Source organism: Populus nigra, chromosome 1, assembly GCF_951802175.1.
Source record: "Populus nigra chromosome 1, ddPopNigr1.1, whole genome shotgun sequence".
NCBI classification, from domain to species: domain Eukaryota; kingdom Viridiplantae; phylum Streptophyta; class Magnoliopsida; order Malpighiales; family Salicaceae; genus Populus; species Populus nigra.
In genome coordinates, this window is record NC_084852.1 from 35,729,467 (window position 1) to 35,751,167 (window position 21,701).

General features: G+C 38.8%; 1 protein-coding gene across 1 annotated transcript; it reads left to right on the plus strand.

Annotated features, from left to right (window-relative positions):
- The first annotated feature begins 965 nt into the window (after positions 1–965).
- LOC133672892 (protein PHYTOCHROME-DEPENDENT LATE-FLOWERING) lies at positions 966–9,000 on the plus strand. The gene is made up of 12 exons (XM_062093450.1): positions 966–1,709; positions 2,537–2,594; positions 2,698–2,762; positions 2,885–2,968; positions 3,419–3,499; positions 3,687–3,848; positions 3,930–4,028; positions 4,114–5,456; positions 5,946–6,172; positions 6,249–6,403; positions 6,930–6,968; positions 7,068–9,000. Exons 1-12 carry the CDS (start codon positions 1,557–1,559, stop codon positions 8,595–8,597), a joined length of 3,996 nt encoding a protein of 1,331 aa, XP_061949434.1. The 5' UTR covers positions 966–1,556; the 3' UTR covers positions 8,598–9,000.
- The last annotated feature ends 12,701 nt before the right edge of the window (positions 9,001–21,701 follow it).

A 21,701-nucleotide genomic window follows, 5' to 3' on the forward strand; every position in this document is an offset into this window, starting at 1 on the left:
TTTTTAAACTTGCCTGAAATCTATCCAAGCTTAACCTGAAATATATATTTATATTATATAGATATAGTTGTAGAATATTTTATAATAGTGAATATCTATATACATATTCAAAACTCGATGAAAAATTTATAAATATTTAAATTTATTACTTGATATGATGTATAATGAGTAAGGTATAAATTTCAAGAAATCTGGTTCATGGATGTTCATTATTATCTCTAATCTCAATCTAACATGTTAATTTTTATAAAATTTATATTCTAAATTCAGCTGAGTTTGTAATTGTTGAACTTTTAATTCGATGAAACTTAAATATTTTTTCATTCAAATAAATATTAGTGACCTTATCATAAATTAAAAATAAATTTTGATTGTTTTATTTTTTTAGTTAAAAATGAAAATACTAAATATGTAAATTAACTTCTTTACTTGCAAATTAATTCATTTATTCACCTATTTGACTAGATTATATTTCGAGTTGGATTTAATAAGGAAGTTATTGAAGGGAATAGAGGATTGAATTACAAAATTAATAATTGTTTATTGCAACAAGAAACCTTTTCTTTAGGTGATTCTGTGCAGAGAAATTGTATTCCCTTATCATCCAAGTTTTAAACGCTCGTGGATTAAAAGAAAAAAAAAACAATTTTTCTTGTGAGTTAATTTTTGTGTGTTAGAGATATAATTAAGGATTAAGATGATATTTGGTATTGTTGTTTAACTATTATATATTTTTTAAAATTTTTATTTTTATTTTTATATTTTTAGATTATTTTAATATTAAAAATAAAAAATATTATTTAAATATATTTTAAAATAATAAAACATTTTTAAAAAATAATCTCTACTAAATAAAATAAAATAAAAGATAGGCCCAAAGAGCTGCTCGAGGGGGCCTATAGAATCTCTAGGACCCAAATTCTCTCTTTAGCTTGTTCTTTAAAATTGCGCTGACTTGTTGTCCTCTAGAGTAACCTAGTGGCTGGTACCCGCCCCTCCCCACCCTCTCTCTCCTGCAGCCTTATGTTCTTTCTTTAAATCCCTGACTTTCTCACCATCCAAACAAGCACCTTCCTCATTTTTTTCGAGAAAACCTCTTACAATATCAATCAAATCTTGAATTTATCAAAAAAATAAAAAAGCCCATTTTGGTATTTCAGTTGAGGTTTTTATCGATACTATATTCAACTGCTTCTTTCTTACATTCGCCGCTCTCTCTCAGCATCCAAACACCACCACCAAACCTTAATTTTCCCAGAAATTGCACGAAGAGGACAAAATCTGAGTATTTCAATTAAGCATTCAAATTCTCAAAGAAATCAACTTTGGTATTCTACTTCAGCTCTCAAAAGACTTTAACTTGTATTCAAAGACTCTTCCTTTCTTTACTACCTTCCCATATTTTTTCTTGGCTTTCTTATGATCCAAACATTACCATAAAAGAAATTGAGTTCTTTAAGAATTCAATATGGGTTTCTCTCGAAAAGTATAAACTACTTCCCCAGATTTTCCTTCACTTTCTCATGATCCAAACACTAAATAAATAAAGTTTCTACATGGGGGTCTCTTTTAAGGTCTCAAAAACTGGTACTAGGTTCCGTCCAAAGCCTGTTTTTCAATCAGATACTGTTCCTGATGAGGTCTCAGAGAATTTCAAAGAGAGCTCGGTGATTGGCTCAAAGAATGAATCCTCTACGAGAAAGCGCCAGGTAATTTTGGCAACTTAATCAAGGAGCAAAACATTGAATGAGAATTAAAATAAAAGTTGCATATTGATTGTGTATTTTGGTTGATGTTAGGTTTCGTAAGGAATTTCATTCAAATCTCAGTTTAGCTTAGTTCAATAAAAGGCACTGGTTACTTTCTCAGGAGGGTAATTTTTTAGATTGTAAATTCTTAATTTCTTTTGTTTTATGACATTCTTATTGCAATTGATTTGATGGTTAGTTATATGCTTTGTTTTTGTTATCATTGTTTGGATTGCTTCCGTTTGTTAAAGAAAGCAGGGAAGGTGGATAATTTTTCACATGTCAGATCTTTTCAGTATGATGTTGTAGGAAGTAAAACATTGATTCTTGATTCTGTTCTCTGCCTTTTATCGAGCTTCTTACTTGCCAAGCAGACTGAGAAACTTTTCAACGATATGCGATTTAATGAACGGAAGAGGTTGTTGATGTGATTTATCTCAATTTCTGGTAATTTCACAAGGGCTTAAGAGAAAGTTGTTGCCAAATGATATGTCGCACGTGGCATTTCTCTTGTTCCTTTTCTTATAATCTCTTTAAGAGATGGTAATGAAAAATTAAAATAATTTTCTTCCCTGGTTTTCAGTGTTATTAGATGGGTTGTTTGTCCTTTGCTTCCTTAATTATTATTTTTCACACGTTCTGATTCATAGCAATGGTGAAACTCTTTGTTCTTGTTGATTGAAAGCCCTTAAATGACAGGGTGTGGAGTTAAGGGGTGGTATGGATGTCATATTTTATGCTTTGCTTTGGTTTTTCTAGACCATAACCTGTAATGTTCTGTGAAATAGGGTGACATTGTTGCGGGTGCTTTGGATGTGTTAGATGTCTCAAGTTCATCTCTCTCTGGTAAAGCGCTTCGCATATCTGCATGTTGGATTGATTCAATTGATCGAGTATCTTCTATCAAGTTTATATTCTGAGTTCTTTTGGTTGTCTCTTGTTCTTCCAGAGCATGAAGTTTCATTCACATTGAACCTCTATCCAGATGGATATTCTATAGCAAAACCCCCAGAGGTTAGTCTGAAAAACAATAATTGTCCACTATAATTTTAAGAAAGTGATTAGAAGAGAAAAAAATATCCATTTTTCATACCGTCTTTGTGGTTAATTGCAAGTCCAAGTGCATTTGTTTTTAGATTAAGGCTGCACATCAGGCTCCACTTCAAGATGGTCAGAAGTTGTTGCATCCATATGATAAGGCTTCTGAAACACTCTTTTCGGTAAATATCTACTTACCCTTTTCTTCTAATCCGTGAGGGGTTTTATTTTGATTAGTTCTAAGAGGTTGTTATATTTTCAAATTGAAAATTATGTACGCAGCACTTAGATCAGACATTTTGATGCAGTGGTATGTTTGTTGCATAGCATGGTTTGGAACTTATCCATGGTGCATTTAATTAACCTACTTGTTGCAAGTAAAGATGCATTATGCAGATTCATTTGCTGCTCAGTTTGACTACTTAAAGACTATTCAGATTGCATATTTGGCTCAAGGAACTTCTTCGTTGTCAAAAATACCCCATTTTAGTTTTTAAAATCAATTGATGAGGCAGTTTTCCTACTTATTCAGCATATCTTGTTGTCTGCCTTGTAATTGCTCTTTGGATTTCAACTTTGCTGTAAAGTTTAAACTGACTTTCCTTCCTTTCTATGTGTGAATGCATCTGGAGGCAATTGAATCTGGCCGGTTACCTGGAGATATTCTGGATGATATTCCATGTAAATATGTTAATGGAACACTTGTGTGTGAGGTAAGTAATTCAAATAAAGTTACTTATCTTTACCAATCAATGTTATGCTTGGTGCATTCTTTTTTTTTAAACCTTGAATGCATTTGAGCATTGCATGTGGGTGTGTGAACACATGTGGATGGCAAGAAGTTATTGAAGCTGATATGTTTGGAGGTTTCAGAATTTGCTAATCTCAAAACGCTTACAGGTGCAAGATTATCGGAAATGTGCTTCCAAGCAGGGGTCTAGCATTCCATCTATGGATGGGCTCCCTATTGTCAATAAAGTACGCCTTAGGATGTCATTGGAGAATGTAGTGAAGGATATCCCAATGATCTCTGATAATTCTTGGACGTATGGTGATTTGATGGTAAGCGTGTTGAACTCATTCACGAAACTAAATTTAGACAATTAATATCACCACATTTTTGTATTCACTTTTTTTCTGCAGGAAGTAGAATCCCGCATATTGAAAGCATTGCAACCACAGCTTTGTCTAGATCCTACTCCCAAATTGGATAGGCTCTGTAATAACCCAATTTCGACCAAGGTAATATAGTTAGAGAGCAACTTGATGTTCTACAGCTGAAGTAATTCATCATATGTTTCTCAACCCTACTGAATGTCATTTGCAGCTCAATTTAGATCTGAGCAGTTTCCACAGAAAAAGATTAAGGCAGACACCTGAGGTTACTGTCACATCTAATAACAGAATCCATGGAAAGAATGTTTTCATCAATCGTGTGTCTGAAAGCTCTAACAGTAGGTCTGGAGATTCTGGAATCATTTCAGGAAATGTGATACCACAGCATGTCCAGGAGAACCAGTCTACTCAAAACCTTGGCCCTAACAACATGTTAACCTTAAGAGCAAGAAGCTTTGTTCCGGATGGCAATGTTCCTGGATTAACTTTGGTACCCCAGCAGCAGAGGTATCAAATTGGGATTTCCCCAAGAAGTATGCAGGATCAAGGGTCGTCTCTCATTAATGTTTCAGGAGCTTCCCCTTCCAGGCAGGACATGATTGTTGCTTACACCAACATCATTAATCCTGGTGGTTCTCTTCATGGGAAAAGGGAGAACCAAGATGCCCAATCATTGCCTTTATCTAGTTTTAATAAGAGAGCAAGGCTTACACCAGCAGGTCCTGATGGAATTCAACAGCAGCAAATGGGGCTGCATATGGACAGCCTCCATGAATCCGAAATGAACTGGAAGAATTCATTACTACAGCAGCAAGCAATGACAAGAGGAATTCAGTATGCTAATTCAGGCATTCAGAAGTATCCTCACCAAATGTTAGAAGGGGTTGTGCATCAAAATGCTGCAGCAACATCATTTTCTGCAGGACAGCCATGTATGAGACTTGGTCTCAAGGAAGAACAGTTAGAGACAGAAAAACCGGATGTGCTTGGTCAGGGTAAAAATGATAGGCAGATGATGGAAGCAGAAGCAGGCCATTTGCACACACAGCAACTACAGGTACAGCAAAGATTACCACAACATCTCATGAGATCTAATTTCCCTCAGGGTGGATGGAACAATCTCAGTCAAGATTGTAGGAAGGAGGAACCACACCAAAAGAGGAAATTGGCTCAAAGTCCCCGGTTATCAACTGGGTTAGCTCATTCGCCTCTATCATCGAAATCCGGTGAATTGTCCAGTGGTTCAGCTGAACCCCATTTTGGAGCAACTGTTGCACTTGGGTCATCACAAAGGGACAAGTCAATGGCTGCTGCCCCATCTTTGACTTCCAGTGCTAATGATCCCTTGCAAAGGCAGCACCAGGCTCAGGTTGCTGCAAAACGGAGATCGAATTCCCTTCCCAAGACCCCAATAATGAGCAATGTGGGGTCTCCTGCAAGTGTTAGCAATATAAGTGTTCCATTAAATGCAAATAGTCCTTCAATTGGGACACCACCAATGGCTGATCAAAGCATGCTTGAAAGATTTGCGAAGATTGAGATAGTGACAATGAGGTATAAAAAGTTCACCGGTTTTTCCATTCCATATTTGTTTCTTGTCTTACCTTTTCTTTTAACATTGAAATCTGGTCTTTTTTAATTACTATAATCCTATCTTCTGGCCACAAGATGCTTAAATGTCATTCCACATAGAGTCTGAGTTAATCAGATTTTCTTATTCTTCTTATGAGCATCAATCAATTCTAGTGCATGCTGGGAAAATGTATATTTGATCCATCTTGCATATTTTTTCTTATTTAATCCCCCTCGCTCGCGCACACTCTTTTCTCTTTATGTATTTGTTGGGTTGGGAGAAGTGTGTTTGGGGGCAGTGCCCTAATTTTTTATACAATTTAATAGTGTCAAAAGGCAAATCCTTTTCCCCATTCTGTCAGCTTGATATGTTTTTTTGTGAGAACATCTTGATTTGTGTTTCTCTTAGAAGTCCAATGACAGTACGCTATCGTGTTTTTGCTGTTCATTTTCTACTTGCTTCTGTTCCAGGCATCAACTCAACTGCAAAAAGAATAAAGTTGATGATTACTCTATCACAAAACCAAACACCTATTCACTTCAAAATCTGTCTGATCATCTCTCCAATTCAGCTAATAATGAGGAGTTCAAAGATGATAGTAATGCAAGGCAGTTATCAAAGTCTCTTGCAGGTGGCAATATGAATATCTGCAAGACGAGATTTATGGATTTCACGCTGCCAGAACGAGTGCTTCAAGGTTTGTTGTGTTATCAACAAAATATATAGTTTATTGCCTCTGACAATTTATGTAATCCCTTGTGTCATCTCTACAGGGAATGCTATTTCTTATGTTACAAAAGTACGGAATAGAATGATTATGTCAGAGAAGCCAAATGATGGTACTGTGGTGATGCATTACGGAGAAGCAGATGAGAAGCCAGTTGATGTTCTATCTGCAGAAGATTATCTTCCTACATTGCCCAATACTGTAAGTGTACTGTACAAATTCCATTTTTTGGATTTGGATATAATGGAGTTTAAGAAAATCTTGTTATAACTTTTGTGGATATTGCATTCTCCTAATTATCACAACCAGTAAGGTTATGGATTATGGATATTTCAGCTTTTATATTCTCAGATTAGTACCTTCCGGTTGCTTTTCCATTTGCCATGCATATGTGTACCCCATTCACTGTTAATTAAGCTAGTATTCTTTTTGACCCTTTCATTTTTGCTGCTAGTTCATTGAGTATCTTTGTTGCTACTCTTTGGGTTTCCTCGTATTTTTGAGTTTGCCATTTTCACAAACTTAACTAATATGTATTGGATTCATTTGTCTGTCCTTGTGAGCATGACTTCATCAATCAGAAAGATCTGGTGTGCAAGTTTGAGGGAACAATTAATATGTGGGCTGAAATTCTTCTGTTTTCAAAGTATCTTACAATTTTACTTGTCACATCAATATTTGCTTATCCTGACAAGCTCTATTCATATCTGACTAATTTCTGTTACAGCATTTTGCGGATTTGCTTGCAACACAATTTTGTTCACTGGTATGTCTTGAAAGAAATTATTTCTTTCTCAGAATTTGAGATTTCGGATTATCTCTTCTCCATGCAATTGACTTTAAGTAATGCATTTTACTTTTCCAGATGATGCGGGAAGGATATCTTGTGGAATATCATATTCAACCGAGACCTGTCTGTATTAATATTGCTTCAAGCAGTCAACCAAATGTTTCTGGAGGCCCTCTTAATAATTCTGCTATTGAGGCGAAGCAATACAATGAAACAGTTTCAGTTCAGTCATTGAATGATATAAAACCTACTCTTGGTGGCAATGCGTCTATTAATTTGTCTCACAATCTACTAGCAAATTCAAGGATGCTGCCTACTGGAAATCCTCAGGCCTTACAGATCTCCCAAAGTCTTGTGTCAGGGGTTTCAATGCCTGCAAGACCACAACAACTAGATCCACAGCATTCTCTTCTGCAGCAGCATCAACAGCAACAGCAGCTGCAGCAACAAAATCAACATGCCTTAATTCAACAGCAAAATTCACAGTTTCAGAGGTCACCAATGGTGCTTCCATCAAATCCACTCTCTGATTTAGGTGCAATTGGAGCAAATTCAAACATGCAGTTGGGTAGTCACATGGTAAACAAGCCTTCTACTCTTCAGCTGCAGCAGCAGCTGCTGCAGCAGCAGCAGCAGCAGCAGCAGCAGCAGCTGCAGCAGGGGCAGCAGCAGTCACAGCAGCCGTTGCAGCAGCAGCAGGTGCCACAGATGCAGCAGAGGAAAATGATGATGGCTATGCGTATGGGAAGCATGGGGAATAACATGGTTGGTCTAGGAGGTCTGGGTAATGCCATGAGCATTGGAGGTGCGAGGGGAATAGGTACTGGAATCTCTGGACCTATGGCTCCCATAACTGGAATGAGTAATGCCAGCCAGAACCCGATAAATCTGGGCCATACTCAAAATATCAATGCATTAAATCAGCAACTTCGTAATGGACACATCATGCCTGCAACTGCTCAGATGATGAAACAAAGAATCAATCGAACGAGTGTGTTAGGGGGGGCTCAGTCTGGCATAACTGGGATGTCAGGAGCCAGACAGATGCACCCAGGCTCTGCTGGTTTTTCCATGCTTGGCCAACCTCTGAACCGAACCAACATGAATGTAATACAACGAAGTCCAATGGGGCATATGGGTCCACCAAAGATGATGGCAGGGATGAATCACTATATGCAGCAGCAGCAATTACAGCAGCAGCAACAACAATTACAGCAGCAGCAGCAGCAGCCACAAGTACAACAACTGCAACAACAATTACAGCCACAGCAACATCAACAGCTGCTACTGCAGCAGCAGCAAGAAACTTCATCGCTACAGGCTGTTGTTGCTCCTTCACAAGTGGGGTCACCGTCAACCATGGGAATTCCACAACTGAACCAACAAACCCAGCAGCAGCCCAGCCCACAGCAAATGAGCCAGCGAACCCCAATGAGCCCCCAGTTGAGTTCAGGAGCAATCCATGCCATCAGTTCTGGTAATCCAGAGGCTGGTCCCGCCAGTCCACAGTTGAGCTCTCAAACCCTTGGTTCTGTTGGAAGCATCACAAATTCTCCAATGGAACTCCAAGCTGTGAACAAACGCAACTCTGTTAGCAATGCATGATCAAGTATAATATTTTTTGGTTTTGCTTCTTGAGTCATGGCTCTAAGTGCCCCCGCTTTAGAGCCACTTTAGAGCACGAGAACTCCTTTTGGCATTTCTGTACAGAACAGAAATAGAAAGCTGATGTTGCAGCACGAAAAATGGAGTGAATTCCATAGCATTGGAGCAAGCTGGAAGGAGGAAATTCTCATCATGTGTAGTTATTTAAGTAATGTAATATTTGTGATGTTTTAAGTGTGCGATGGTTAGTTATATTTGTATTCGTGGGGCATGTTTTGTATATAACTATGTTTATTTGCAACAACCCACCATGTAATGGAAGGCATCATGAAACCTTGTGTAGTTTTTTTGTTTTTGCGAATAGAATTTACGAAGTGCAGCAGGGCCAAAATTTGACAGTCTAGTCTGATCGTTCATAAAATTCAATGCTGCTTGATTACATGGAACATTAATTGTATTTTGCAGCAGAAGACAACGCTTTTTTATGCTATTATGGAATTGATAGCAAGACATAGCTGCGTGATGGTTGCAAGAAGAGATGGGATGCATTGTTGCAAGAAGAGATGGGATAAATAATCTCAAGGGAGGGAAATTTAAATAACCGTTAAGTCAAATGTTGTGTTTTGAACATTTATGTTCAATTATAATCAATGTTATACATTTTAATATTCAAATGTAACGGCCACGTGTTGAGAGACAAACTCTAGAATCTTAAGAAGAAAAAAAGCTGTTATATATAGGGGTGTTCACGGTCCGGTTTTAACCAAAAAATTCAACTGAACCGAAAAATAGCATTCCTGGTTAATATAACCCGAATCGAACCGAGAACCGGTTCAAACCGAACCGGTTTTGTTCGGTTCAGATCGGTTTTCTAACATTAAAAATCAGAAAAACCAAAATGTTTTTACTACTATCATTCTTGCAAGGCAACCATGAAATAAACCAGAGAACAGGAGGCTGATTTGCCACTCACAATAAGTGTCTCAATCAACGAGATTCTAATAAGAACCGATTTGACCTGCTTGTTCGCTAAAGGTTGTCACGTTAGGCTAGCGATCTTTTTTCAAGAGATGAGCGGCATGGTATAAGGCTCGACTCACTTATAGGAGAAGTGACCATAAAATAAACAGAGATTTAATGTTAACATATGAGAGAGAAGAGCACAAAGAGGAGGGAGGGAGGGATGGGTAGGGCGGCTTGAAATGGGGGAAAGGGGAAGGGCAGGGGAAGGGGGAAGGAGGAAAGCCAATTGAGAGCTGTTTGAATAAAGTATGAGAATTGGAGAGGTGAAAGAATGGGATCCAGAGCTGTGAAAGTCAAGAAAGGAACCTTAACAAGATGTGAGATTACATGAAGCGAGGGGAAATAGAAAGGGGGCGGCTGGAAAAAGAGAATGGGTAAAGGGAGGGGGGGCTGGAAACGTAGGGTTACGATATTTAGGTTTAGAATGTTTCTTTTTATACCTCTATTTTAGGTTCAATTAAACCGGTTCAATCGATTTAAGCTTTTTTAAACTGGAACTGAACCGGACCGGGTGATTTTTCTTGTTTTTTAATCGGTTTTTCTATCGGTTCAGGTTTTTTCGGTTATTTTTTTCAGGTTTTTTCAGTTTAATCGGCTGGTCAGTTTTTTTTAACAACCCTAGATATATATAGTGCATTCTATTGCGCACAAACTCTAGAATTTTAAGAAGGAAAAAGCTGTTATATATAGTTCATTCTGTTGCTAGCAGACATGAACTTATAATGATATAACAAATTTCTTAGTTTTCGAAAACACTCTCTCTCTCTCACCCTTACTCTTTCTATTATTCTTGCCAAGCAATCTGTGTATTTCTCTTCCCTTGCCTTCCATTGTTATCATCTTCTTATTACTGTTAAGTGATCGTCTTTTTAACTGATTGCTCCAAGTGGTATCAGAGCAGCATCTTTCGACCCGAAAATGCCATTAGAGACGAGGTCCCAAGATGCCAGAAAGGGGGATGAAGCCAACAACCCTAAGCACACTCAAGCATATGATCAAATATAGTAACAACTTAATGACACCAGGGCGGATACCAATATATGTTTCCGCGAGCTTAAGGAGGTCCTTGATGCCCTTGTCTTTCACGTGGATTCCGTCTTGCAAAACACTCAGCTCTCTGCCAGTGAGACCAACCCATACAAGGTGCCCCAGCAACCAGCTGCACCTCAGTACACTGCTGCGAAGGACTTCCCAACCAAGTTCAATGGAACCAGTGAAGGTACCCTATTATTCCTTACATAGATCAAGACGAGAATTCCTTGTCTTTGAGGGGGATGATGTACTTAAATGGATTTATAAATGCAATTAGTATTTTGATGTGGAAGAGGTTGCTGAGCATGATAAGCTCAAATTGGCCTCTTACTATCTAGATGGAATGACTTTGTGTTGGCACCAAAATTTCATGAGATGTCTGGGGGGGCAGGTAATGTCATGGCTTGAGTATGTAGAAGCCTTATGTTGCAGTTTTTTTTTAGGGGGGGGAAGAAATCCATTAGAAGAACTCATTGAATTAAAACAGAAAAATAACTTGGAAACTTACATCAAAGACTTTAACATCCTCTGGAATCGATCAGAGATTTCTGAAAAAAATACATTGGTGTTTTTTATTGGAGGACTGGAAGTAGAGGTTAAGAATCTGATCAAAATTTTCAAACCAAAAACTCTTAAACAAGCTTACACCCTTGCCTGTTTACAGGATAATACCCTCACCCACCGACGTTATAGCTCTAATCCTAATAAACAAACCTACCAACCAACTGCATATGCTCATCAAAGCAAACCATACACTCCACCCAACTACAACAAAAGCCTACTAGGATCTTCCAATAACACTTCTAAACCATTCTCCAACGGGTTACTACCAACTCCCCCACCCTATAACACCAACCAAGTCAGTAGAACCACTAGGCCTATCAGAAACAAAGACTTAGATGAGAGAAGGGCTAAGGGTCTTTGTTTCTGGTGTGATGAAAAATTTGTTTTTGGCCATCGGTGCCAGAACAAAAGGTTGTACTCCTTGTGTGTTGTTAAAGAGGATGGAGAGTGTAGTGAAGGGGAATGAGTGATTGAAGTAGAACATGCAACTCATAACCCCCACCTGTCTCTTAATGCCTTAGAAGGGGTAGCAGGATTGAATACTCTACGAGTCACTGACAGGGTGGAAAAACAACCCTTGTTTATTTTGGTGGATTCAGGCAGCACCCATAATTTCATTAGCAACCAAGTTTCAGAAAGGTTACATTGCAGACTCACTAGCATTAAGGCCTTAATTGTACAAGTTGCTGACGGGGGACTCGTGACTTGTTTTTCAGTGTGCAAAAACTTTCAATGGTCAATGCAAGGGGTCTCCTTCGAGACTGATGTGTACATATTGGACCTCCAAAATTACGACATGATCTTGGGCAATCAGTGGCTGGCTAAACTGAAGACCATTGTTTGCAATTATGAAGAGATGTGGATGGCATTTATATGGTAGGGCCAAGAAGTTTGTATCAAAGGGGACAACCTGGTACTAGTGGAGACTATTTGAGTAGAGCAACTCAATGGCCTGTTGTGTAGTACCAGATTGATAGCTGAAATTAGTCTATGTAGCCTACATAGTGTTGATGGTACATGCAACGAAAAACAACCAATGTCCACCAAGTTACAACCCTGTGCTCTTTAGAATACTGGTTTGGCAGCTCTGCAGGAGGACTACCAAGAGATTTTTGAAGAATCTAAGCACCTGCAACCACCTCGCAGCCATGATCACTCGATACCCTTAAAGGAAGGTATTGATCCAGTAAACCTCAGACCCTACAAACATTCAAGTTTACAAAAGGATGTGGTAAAAAAGATGATTCAAAAGATGCTGGATTCAGGAACTATTCAACACAACCACAACCCTTTTGCTTCTCCCATAGTTCTAGTATAGAAGAAAGATGGGTCCTGGTGGCTATGCATTGACTATAGGGCACTGAACAAACTAATAGTGAAGGATAAATTCCCTATTCCTCTAATAGACAAGCTCTTGGAAGAATTGGTTGGGGCCACTATCTTTTCTAAGATAGACCTCAGATCGGGTTACCACTAGATCAGAATGTCTCATGAGGATGTTCACAAGACAACATTCAAGTCGCATAATGGGCATTACGAATTCTTGGTTATGCCCTTTGGGTTGACCAATGCCTCGACAACATTCCAAAGTCTGATGAACGAGATCTTTCGGAGTTACTTACAAAAGTTTATCCTTGTATTCTTTGACGACATCCTCATCTACAACAACTCCTTGTCAGACCCTTTAGGCCATTTAAAAACCGTGTTTGAGATTTTGAAGATTAATGAGCTGTATGCCAAGGCTAGTAAATGTGTTTTCTGCAGCAACCAGGTTGAGTATCTTGGCCACATTATTTCTTCAGCAGGGGTAGCAACTGATCCGCAGAAAATCAAGGCCATAATAGACTGGCCTGTTCCAAGCAACATCAAGCAACTTAGGGGATTTCTGGGGCTCATGAGGTATTACAGGCGATTCGTCAAGGGCTACGACACCATATGCAAACCATTGACACAACTACTATAAAAGAATGCCTATAGATGGAATGACACACCGCAACCTTCCTTCAGCTTAAACACATAATGACTAACTCATCAGTGTTAGCATTACTAGACTTGCATAAACAATTTGTTGTCGAGACAGATGCCAGCAACGAAGGCATGAGAGCAGTTTTGATGCAGGAAGGCCATCCCATTGCATTTATCAATAAATCGTTTGGACCTAAACAACAAACTCTCTCCACTTATGAAAAAGAACTATTGGCTATTTTATTGGCTGTCACGAAAGGGCGTCACAATTTATGGGGTAAGCATTTCACCATCCGCACTAACTATATCAGCTTAAAATATCTGTTGGAACAGAAGGTGACCTGCCCCTCACAGCATGTTTGGCTGGCCAAACTCCTCGGCTTTGACTACGAGATTGAATTCAAGAAAGGAAAAGACAATATTGCGGCAGATGCACTTTCCAGGGTGATTTGTGCTGAGTTGAGCACCTTAACAGTTTCTACCATTGCCACCACAATTATGGACGAAATTAAGGCAACATGGGAAGGTGATCAAGTTGTCCAAACCCTCATTCAGGAGCTAATCAGGGATCCCAATTCTTATCCCCACTACTCGTGGGTTAATCACTTATTATGCAGAAAGGGGAAGATAGTAGTGGGCTGTAATGTGACTCTTCAGACTCAACTCATTGCCTTGTACCATGACTCAGCCGTTGGAGGCTATTCTAGAGCTACAGTTACAGCCGAAAAGGTGGCTAATGGGTATTACTGGAAAGGGCAACAGAAGCATATCAGACAATATGTTAGGGACTGTTCCATTTTTCAATTGAATAAAATAGAAAACACTCGCACATCAGGGTTGCTGCAAATATTGCCTATACCACATGCCCCGTTCATTGATATTAGTATGGATTTTATTGAAGGGCTGCCTAAATATGAAGGTAATGTGATGTAAAGCTACCAAGTTCAACCTCTCATTGAACTGAGCAGGAAAAATAATTAACAGTACAGAATCTCTCTGTAAAGGGAATCGCTCCGAATTCTATTGCATAGAATGAATGGTTTCAAAGAAAACAATATTGTCCCCTTTGTTCTATTCCCCCATTTTTAAATACTCTTTAACTAAGGAATTATAGTTCAATACGTAAACTTAATCAAATCCTAATTTGTCCAGGAACTAACATTACAGCTAACTAGGATAAACTCTACAGCTAATAAGTTTATAACATAATCAGGTTTTCCTTATTCTGCAAGTCTTTTATGTCTGGTAGACTTGTGGTTTAAGCTTCCTCTTCCTCTGCCTCCTGAATTGCATCATTTGCTGGCTCTCTTGAAGAACTTGACTCTAGTAACTTATGATTAACATATGCGGTAAATAATTTAGGATGTAGTTACTAGAGTGCAGTGCCTTTGATCCAAGTTGAATCAGAGGTGGATCTGTGCTTCCAGTGAACTAGGAATTTATAGTATCCCCTACAATGTATGGAGATGAATTGGTGATCAATGATGGCGATAATCTCATCTTTAGGGGTAGTGGCTGCTGGAGTTTTCGGAATGGAGGCTAGCATGTCCTCTATCTGTGAGCTTCCAACCACATTAGTCGCATCACCTTTGAATGTTGTAATGTCCTCAATATTAAAAATTGGTGAAATACCAAAGTCAGAAGGGAGATCTATAACATATGCATTGCTACCCAATTTCTTAGTAACTTGAAAGGGACCAGCACGTCGTACATGTAACTTGGTGAAACTTCTTGAAGGAAAATGTTCTGGCTTTACACGGACAATGACCATATCACCATTGTTAAACTGTTTATCCTTGTGTCTAGCATTTGCAGAGGCTGCATATGATTCTGTGTTAAAGGATAAATGTCTCCTTACCTCGGCATGGACATCTTTCATATATTTTAAAAAAATCAAGGCCAGCTGCACTTGGTCTAGGAGGTAATGGTAATGGCTGGAGGTTTAGGAGAGTGTAAGGACGTTTGCCATATACTACTTTGAAAGGTGTGTGCCTTATAGACCTATTCATAGAATTGTTGATTGCAAACTCTGCTTGTGGCAGTATAATATCCCAATTTGTGGTATGATCAGCAATGAGATAACGTAGTAAATTTCCCAGGCTTTGATTGAGTACCTCTGTCTGACCGTCGGTTTGGGGGTGAAATGCACTAGAAAACATTAATTTTGTCCTGAATTTTATCCATAAGGTTTTCCAAAAATAACTAACAAATTTGACGTCCCTATCAGACACAATAGAGAGTGGTACCCAATGTAATCAGACTACTTCTTGTAGAAACACCATAGCTACTTTAGAGGCATCAAAGGTTTTGTTACAAGGGATAAAATGAGCCATTTTTTAGAATCGATCAACTACTACCATGATGGAATCATGCTGTCGAGCAGTCCTAGGTAGTCCCAGCACGAAATCCATGCTAATATGTTGCCATGGTTGATCAGGAACTGGAAGGGGTATGTAGAGTCTAGCTTGTTGTTTAGTTCCTTTGTTTAGTTAGCAGATCCTACATTGATCTACCACTTTATGCACATCTTTACGCATCCGAGGCCAATAGATACGATCGACGGTTATAGCATAAGTTTTGTCATGGCCAAAATGCCCTGCCAAGCCTCCACCGTGGAGTTCTGTGATGATAAACTCCCTGAGAGACCCCTTTGGAATGCACAGCCTGGTGCCATAAAATAAGTTCTCATCCCTTACAGAGTAATCACCCCTAGTTACGGTAATCCTGGCCTATAATTTCTCCCATATTGTGCCAAAGTCTTTATCAGCAGGGTACTGGTCTGTTATTGCTGCAAGATCAGTAGAGTGGGCTGAGAAAATATGTAGAAGTATGGTCGTCGACTTAATGCATCAGCCATATTATTCTCTATTCCAGACTTGTGCCTAATAACAAAATCAAATTGTTGCAAGTAATTCATCTAGCGTAAGTGCCTCACATTGAGCTTGCTTTGAGAGTTCAGGTGTTTCAAAGAATCATGATCCGTATTAAGGATGAATTCTCTATGGATTAAGTAGGGGCGCTAATGTTTAATAGTTTGAATTAATGCGTAAAATTCCATATCGTATGTTGAATACCTCCGCCGAGTATCATTGAGCTTTTCGCCGAAAAAGGAAATAGGATGACCTTCCTGACTTAGTACACCTCCAATTCCTACATGTGAAGCATCATATGCTACTTCAAAGATTTTTTAGAAGTCAGGTAGCTTCAGAACCGGTGCCTGTCCTAATTTCTCCTTGACCTCCACAAAAGCTTTGTTGGCTGCCCCAAGTAAAGCTTTTTCCTTTTAGACATTCAGTTATTGGGGCCATGATAGTGCTAAAATGTCGAATAAACCTCCGGTAAAATGTTGTAATACCATGAAAGCTGCGGACCTCAGACACAGTGCAAGGTGTCGGCTAGTTTTGAATGGCTTGCACTTTGGCGGGATCAACTCCAATACCTTTATCAGAGATGATGAAGCCTAAGAAATAGACTTTCTTCTTCTAGAATGAACACTTGGTGTGATTAATATAGAGTTGTTATGCTTTTAAGGTAGCCAGGACCTGTTCAATGTAAGCTAGGTGATCCTGCAAACAATTACTGAAGATTAAGATGTCATCAAAATACACAACCACACTTTACCCAAGAAGGGTTTGAGAATTTGCGTCATAGCGCGCATGAAAGTACTCGGTGCGTTGGTTAATCCGAAGGGCATGACTAGCCATTCGAATAGGCCGTCCTTGCTTTTGAAGGCCGTATTCCATTCGTCATCCGGACGGATACGAATTTGATGATATCCACTACGAAGATCAATTTTTGTAAACACAGAGGCCCCATTTAATAAATCTAACATATCATCAAGTCACAAAATTAGGAATTGATATTTTACTGTTATTTTGTTGATTGCTCGACTGTCTACACACATCCTTTAACTCCCATCTTTTTTTGGTGTGAGTAGTACTGGGACGGCGCAGGGGTTAAGGCTCTCCTGGATAAATCCCCTATCCAATAGTTGTTGAACCTGTCGGTTAAGTTCCTCATTCTCTGCAAGACTCATCTTGTAATGGGGCAAATTGGGTAAAGATGATCCTGGGATGAGATCAATAACATGTTGGACGTCCCACATAGGTGGCAGCTGGTGTGGCATTTCATCAGACATGATATCTTGGAATTTCTCTATTATTGTTGTCAGATTTTTAGGGACTTTGCCATCATTTTTTTTAACTTCTCGTCTTACTACAAATAACAGCATGTGCTCTCTACTTAAGGCTTGGGAAAACTGGTGCAAGTTAAGTATTGGAATTTTTGTGCTGGTTGTTTCCAAGTCTGAAATTGATAGTGGTACCATCACCACCTTCTTGCCCTTATATTGAAAAGAGTAGGTATTGGTGTAACCATTATAGGAGACCTTCCGGTCTTACAACCATAGTCGTCCCAATAACATATGGCAAACAGTCATAGGGATGATATCGCACCATGCTTCATCTACATACTCTTGTCTCAATAAGAACTGTACTAGACATCGATGCTTTAGTGAAACTAAATTGTTTTCATTGACCCAACTTCGATAAGGAGATAGGTGTTTTTCAATCTTCAATTTCAGCCGTTCCACCACTGTTTCCGAGATGACATTCATACCGCTACCATTATCAATAATTACGTCCAGTGCCCTGTCCCCATGTTCTAACTGGGTATGGAATATATTGGTTCGCAACTACTCTTGATTTGTATGGGGTTCTTTTTTATTTCCAGTTAATACTCTATGAATAACATAGCTTGGCAGCTCTGAGGCACCCAGTTGTTCCTCCTCTTCCTCCTGTGTAAGCTCTGTTGCTTCTTCCTCCTCTGCTTCATTCTTTATTGTTCGTTCTCTTTCGCATATAAAAGCCAGTTTCTTATTACTTGTGGGACACACCATAGTATAGTGTCTGAACCCCTTGTATTTGTAACAATGTGGGCCGTCAAATGTGGCCTTTGCTCTTCCTGTTTGCTCTCCTAACCATGAGCTTATTGGTTTATCTACTAGTGTTTGTGTTTCTGCATGGAAAAGCTTGTTGTGCGCCCTGTTTTTAAGTCCATTGGCATAGATTTCTTTCCACTAATGTTTTGCAACTGCCTCTCCATATGTAATGCCAGTTGGTATGCCTCATTCACATTGATTAGCCGTGCGACCAACATCTCCTTGTATAGTTCACCATGTAATCCATTACGATATCGCGTTAATGTTTGTTGGTCCGTCTCCACAATTCGACTGCGGATAGTTAATTCATGGAAACGGTCTGTGTATTGGTCCACTGTTAAGGAGCCCTGCCTCAATTGTAGCATTTCTTCAAACATCATCTGTTCATAATCAATGGGTAAGTATTTTTCTTTTAATCGTTCTTTCATCTCTTTCCAGTTTGAAACTGCTGGGCGTTGGGTACGTCTTAGTTGCTCTTCCAGGCTTCCCCACCAGGCTCGTGCATGTCCCTTCAGCTTCAGCCTGACATATCGAGTTTTGCAGTTTTCAGAGACGGCAAACCAGTCGAAATAATCTTCAATAGCTGTCAGCCAATCTTCAAAAGCATGCGGGTCTAGTTTGCCATAGAAGTCGAGTGCATCTATTTTCATTCTCTTGGTGAGTTCGTCGACGGGTTAATTGTCCATTATCTACCTGTCACAGATACGTGGGAATTCCTCCATGTGTTGTTAAACATGAAGGTGACGGGGTTCAAGATCCCTGAAAGTTTCAGCTTCTAAATCCTCCCTTTCAATCCTCTGATCACCTTCCAGTGAGTTCTCACAGGGCTGGCCACGTCCCCTCCTATTGGGAGATCTTACTCCTTCTCGTGCCCGTCGTTCATCCATGACATCCATGCGATTAGAAAGTTGTTCTAGCATATGTGTGATTTGTTGTTGGTAGTTTTGTTGCTGAAATTCTGCATGTTCACGGGGGGAGGGGAGAGGGGTTGCTGATAACATGGTTGTCCGACATGGTATATGATTTACCACTTCGGGTTACGGTCATGAACAACTCTGATACCAAATTGATGTAAAGCCACCAGGTTCAACCTCTCGTTGAACTGAGCAGGAAAAATAATTAACAGTACAAAATCTCTCTATAAAAGGAATTGCTCCGAATTCTATTGCATAGAATGAATGGTTTCAAAGAAAACAATAATGTCCCCTTTGCTCTGTTCTCTTCTTTTTAAATACTATATAACTAAGGAATTATAATTCAATAAGTAAACTTAATCAAATCCTAATTTGTCTAGGAACTAACATTACAACTAACTAGGATAAACTCTACAACTAATAAGTTTATAACATAATCATGTTTTCCTTATTCTGCAAGTCTTTTATGTTTGGTAGACTTGTGGTTTAAGCTTCCTCTTCCTCTAACTCCTAAATTGCATCACAATGAGGTCATCTTCGTGGTCGTGGACAGATTTAGTAAATACGCACATTTCATAGCCATTCCCCATCCGTATACTACAAGTATTGTGGCCAGAGTTTTTCTTGATAATATTTACAAGCTACATGGACTGCCAGCCACTATTGTCAGAGACAGAGATGCTGTTTTTCTGAGTCTCTTCTGGAAGGAACTCTTCGCCAAACAAGGGGTAAAACTGTGCTACTCCACCGCCTACCATCCCCAATCAAATGGGCAAATGGAGGTGGTTAACAAGTGCTTAGAAAACTACTTGCGCTGCATGACAGGGACTTCACCAGCTCAATGGGTCAGGTGGATGCCATTGGCTGAGTAGTGGTACAACACTAACTACCATACGGCTACAAAATCTACTCCCTATGAGATCATTTATAGTTACCCTCCCCCGCTACATATTCCATACATTACAAGGGATTCTCCAGTCGAAGCTGTAGATGCATTTCTGTTAAAGAGGGAACACATGCTAATGACTATTAAGAAAAATCTACAGGGTGCTCAAAGCAGGATGGTCCAGTTAGCAAACAAGCATCGAAGTGAAAGACTATTTGCAATAGGCAAGCTGGTACACGTCAAACTGCAACCTTACAGGCAAAAGACTCTAGCTCACAGACAGTCCCAGAAACCGGCTTCAAAATACTATATCCCCTATAAGGTTTTAACAAGAATTGATACAATGGCCTATAAGCTACAACTACCCGATTCTGCAACCATCCATCCAGTATTCCATGTGTCTCTTTTAAAGAAGAAGGTGGGAAATAGGGAGGTTCTCTCCACATTACCCTTCCTGCCAGCTGAACCCACTCTCCAACCTCAAGCAATCCTGGAGCGATGAATGGTTAAGCGAAACCACCAAGCAGCCACTCAAATGCTCATCCACTGGGCAGGTCTCACACCTGCTAAAGCCACTTGGGAATTTGCTGAAGATTTGGTTCACTGATTTCCTCAGTTTGACCTTGAGACAAGGTCCATCTGAAGGAAGGGTAATTGTTGCAAGAAGAGATAGGATAAATAATCTTAAGGGAGGGAAATTTAAATAACCGTTAAGTCAAACGGTGCATTTTGAACATTTTAGTAATAATCAATGTTATGCGTTTTAATATTCAAATGTAATGGCCACGTGTTGGGAGGCACAAACTATAGAATCTTAAGAAGGAAAAAGCTGTTATATATAGTGCATTCTGTTGCTAGCAGAGGCATGAAATTATAATAATATAACAAATTCCTTAGTTTTCGGAAACACTCTCTCTATCTCACCCTTACTCCTTCTTTTGTTATTCTTGCCAAGCAATCTGTGTATTTCTCTTCCTTTGCCTTCCATTGTTATCATCTTTTTATTACTGTTAAGTGATCGTCTTCTTAACTAATTACTCCAGATATCAGCTAAGTTAACTGTTTCTTGCAGTAGCATCCATAATCTTTTTTTTCTTTAACTATCTTTTTTTTTCAATTGTATTAATTTTTTTTATCATACTGCTGACTGATTTCTTATATTTTTTACATGCAAACACAATTAAAAGATATAGGATTAAAGTGTAAAATGTGTTGGCTAATCTAAAATTAGCACAACAAAGTCCTTTTTATCCCTACATTTCTATTTTTTTAATTGTAATCCTTTTAGTTTCTAGAAGTTTCACTTCGATCCAGAACTTCATTTTTTTTTTATTTTCTAGTTCTTTATATGAGAGAAGAGAGAGAAGACAATGATAAAGAAAGTTGTTAGTTTATCAAAATTCGACAACAAAAATGGTTAATCTTGATTTTAATAGATTTTATTTAATGAGAGGAGTTCGATGGTGGTGATTTTTTCTTTTAAATATGCTTGAAAATATAGATTAGGTTCTGTTTAGATTTTTTAGCTTTGATTATTTTTTGTTTATTTGAGTGATTTTGGGGTTAGTAAGTGGTTTATATAGGTTTTTCTAGTGTTTTTGTGTAAAAATAGGTTGAAAATAGATTTTTTAAGCCAAAACACCCCTCTATTTATTTTTTAGCCAACACAATGATAGATAAATTCTGGGTAGTACCTAAATAGGCTAAAAGTTGCCTTTTTTTATTTCAAAAAAAAAAGAAAAAAAATGACTGACTTCTAAGGAGAAAACTAAAAAAATAGA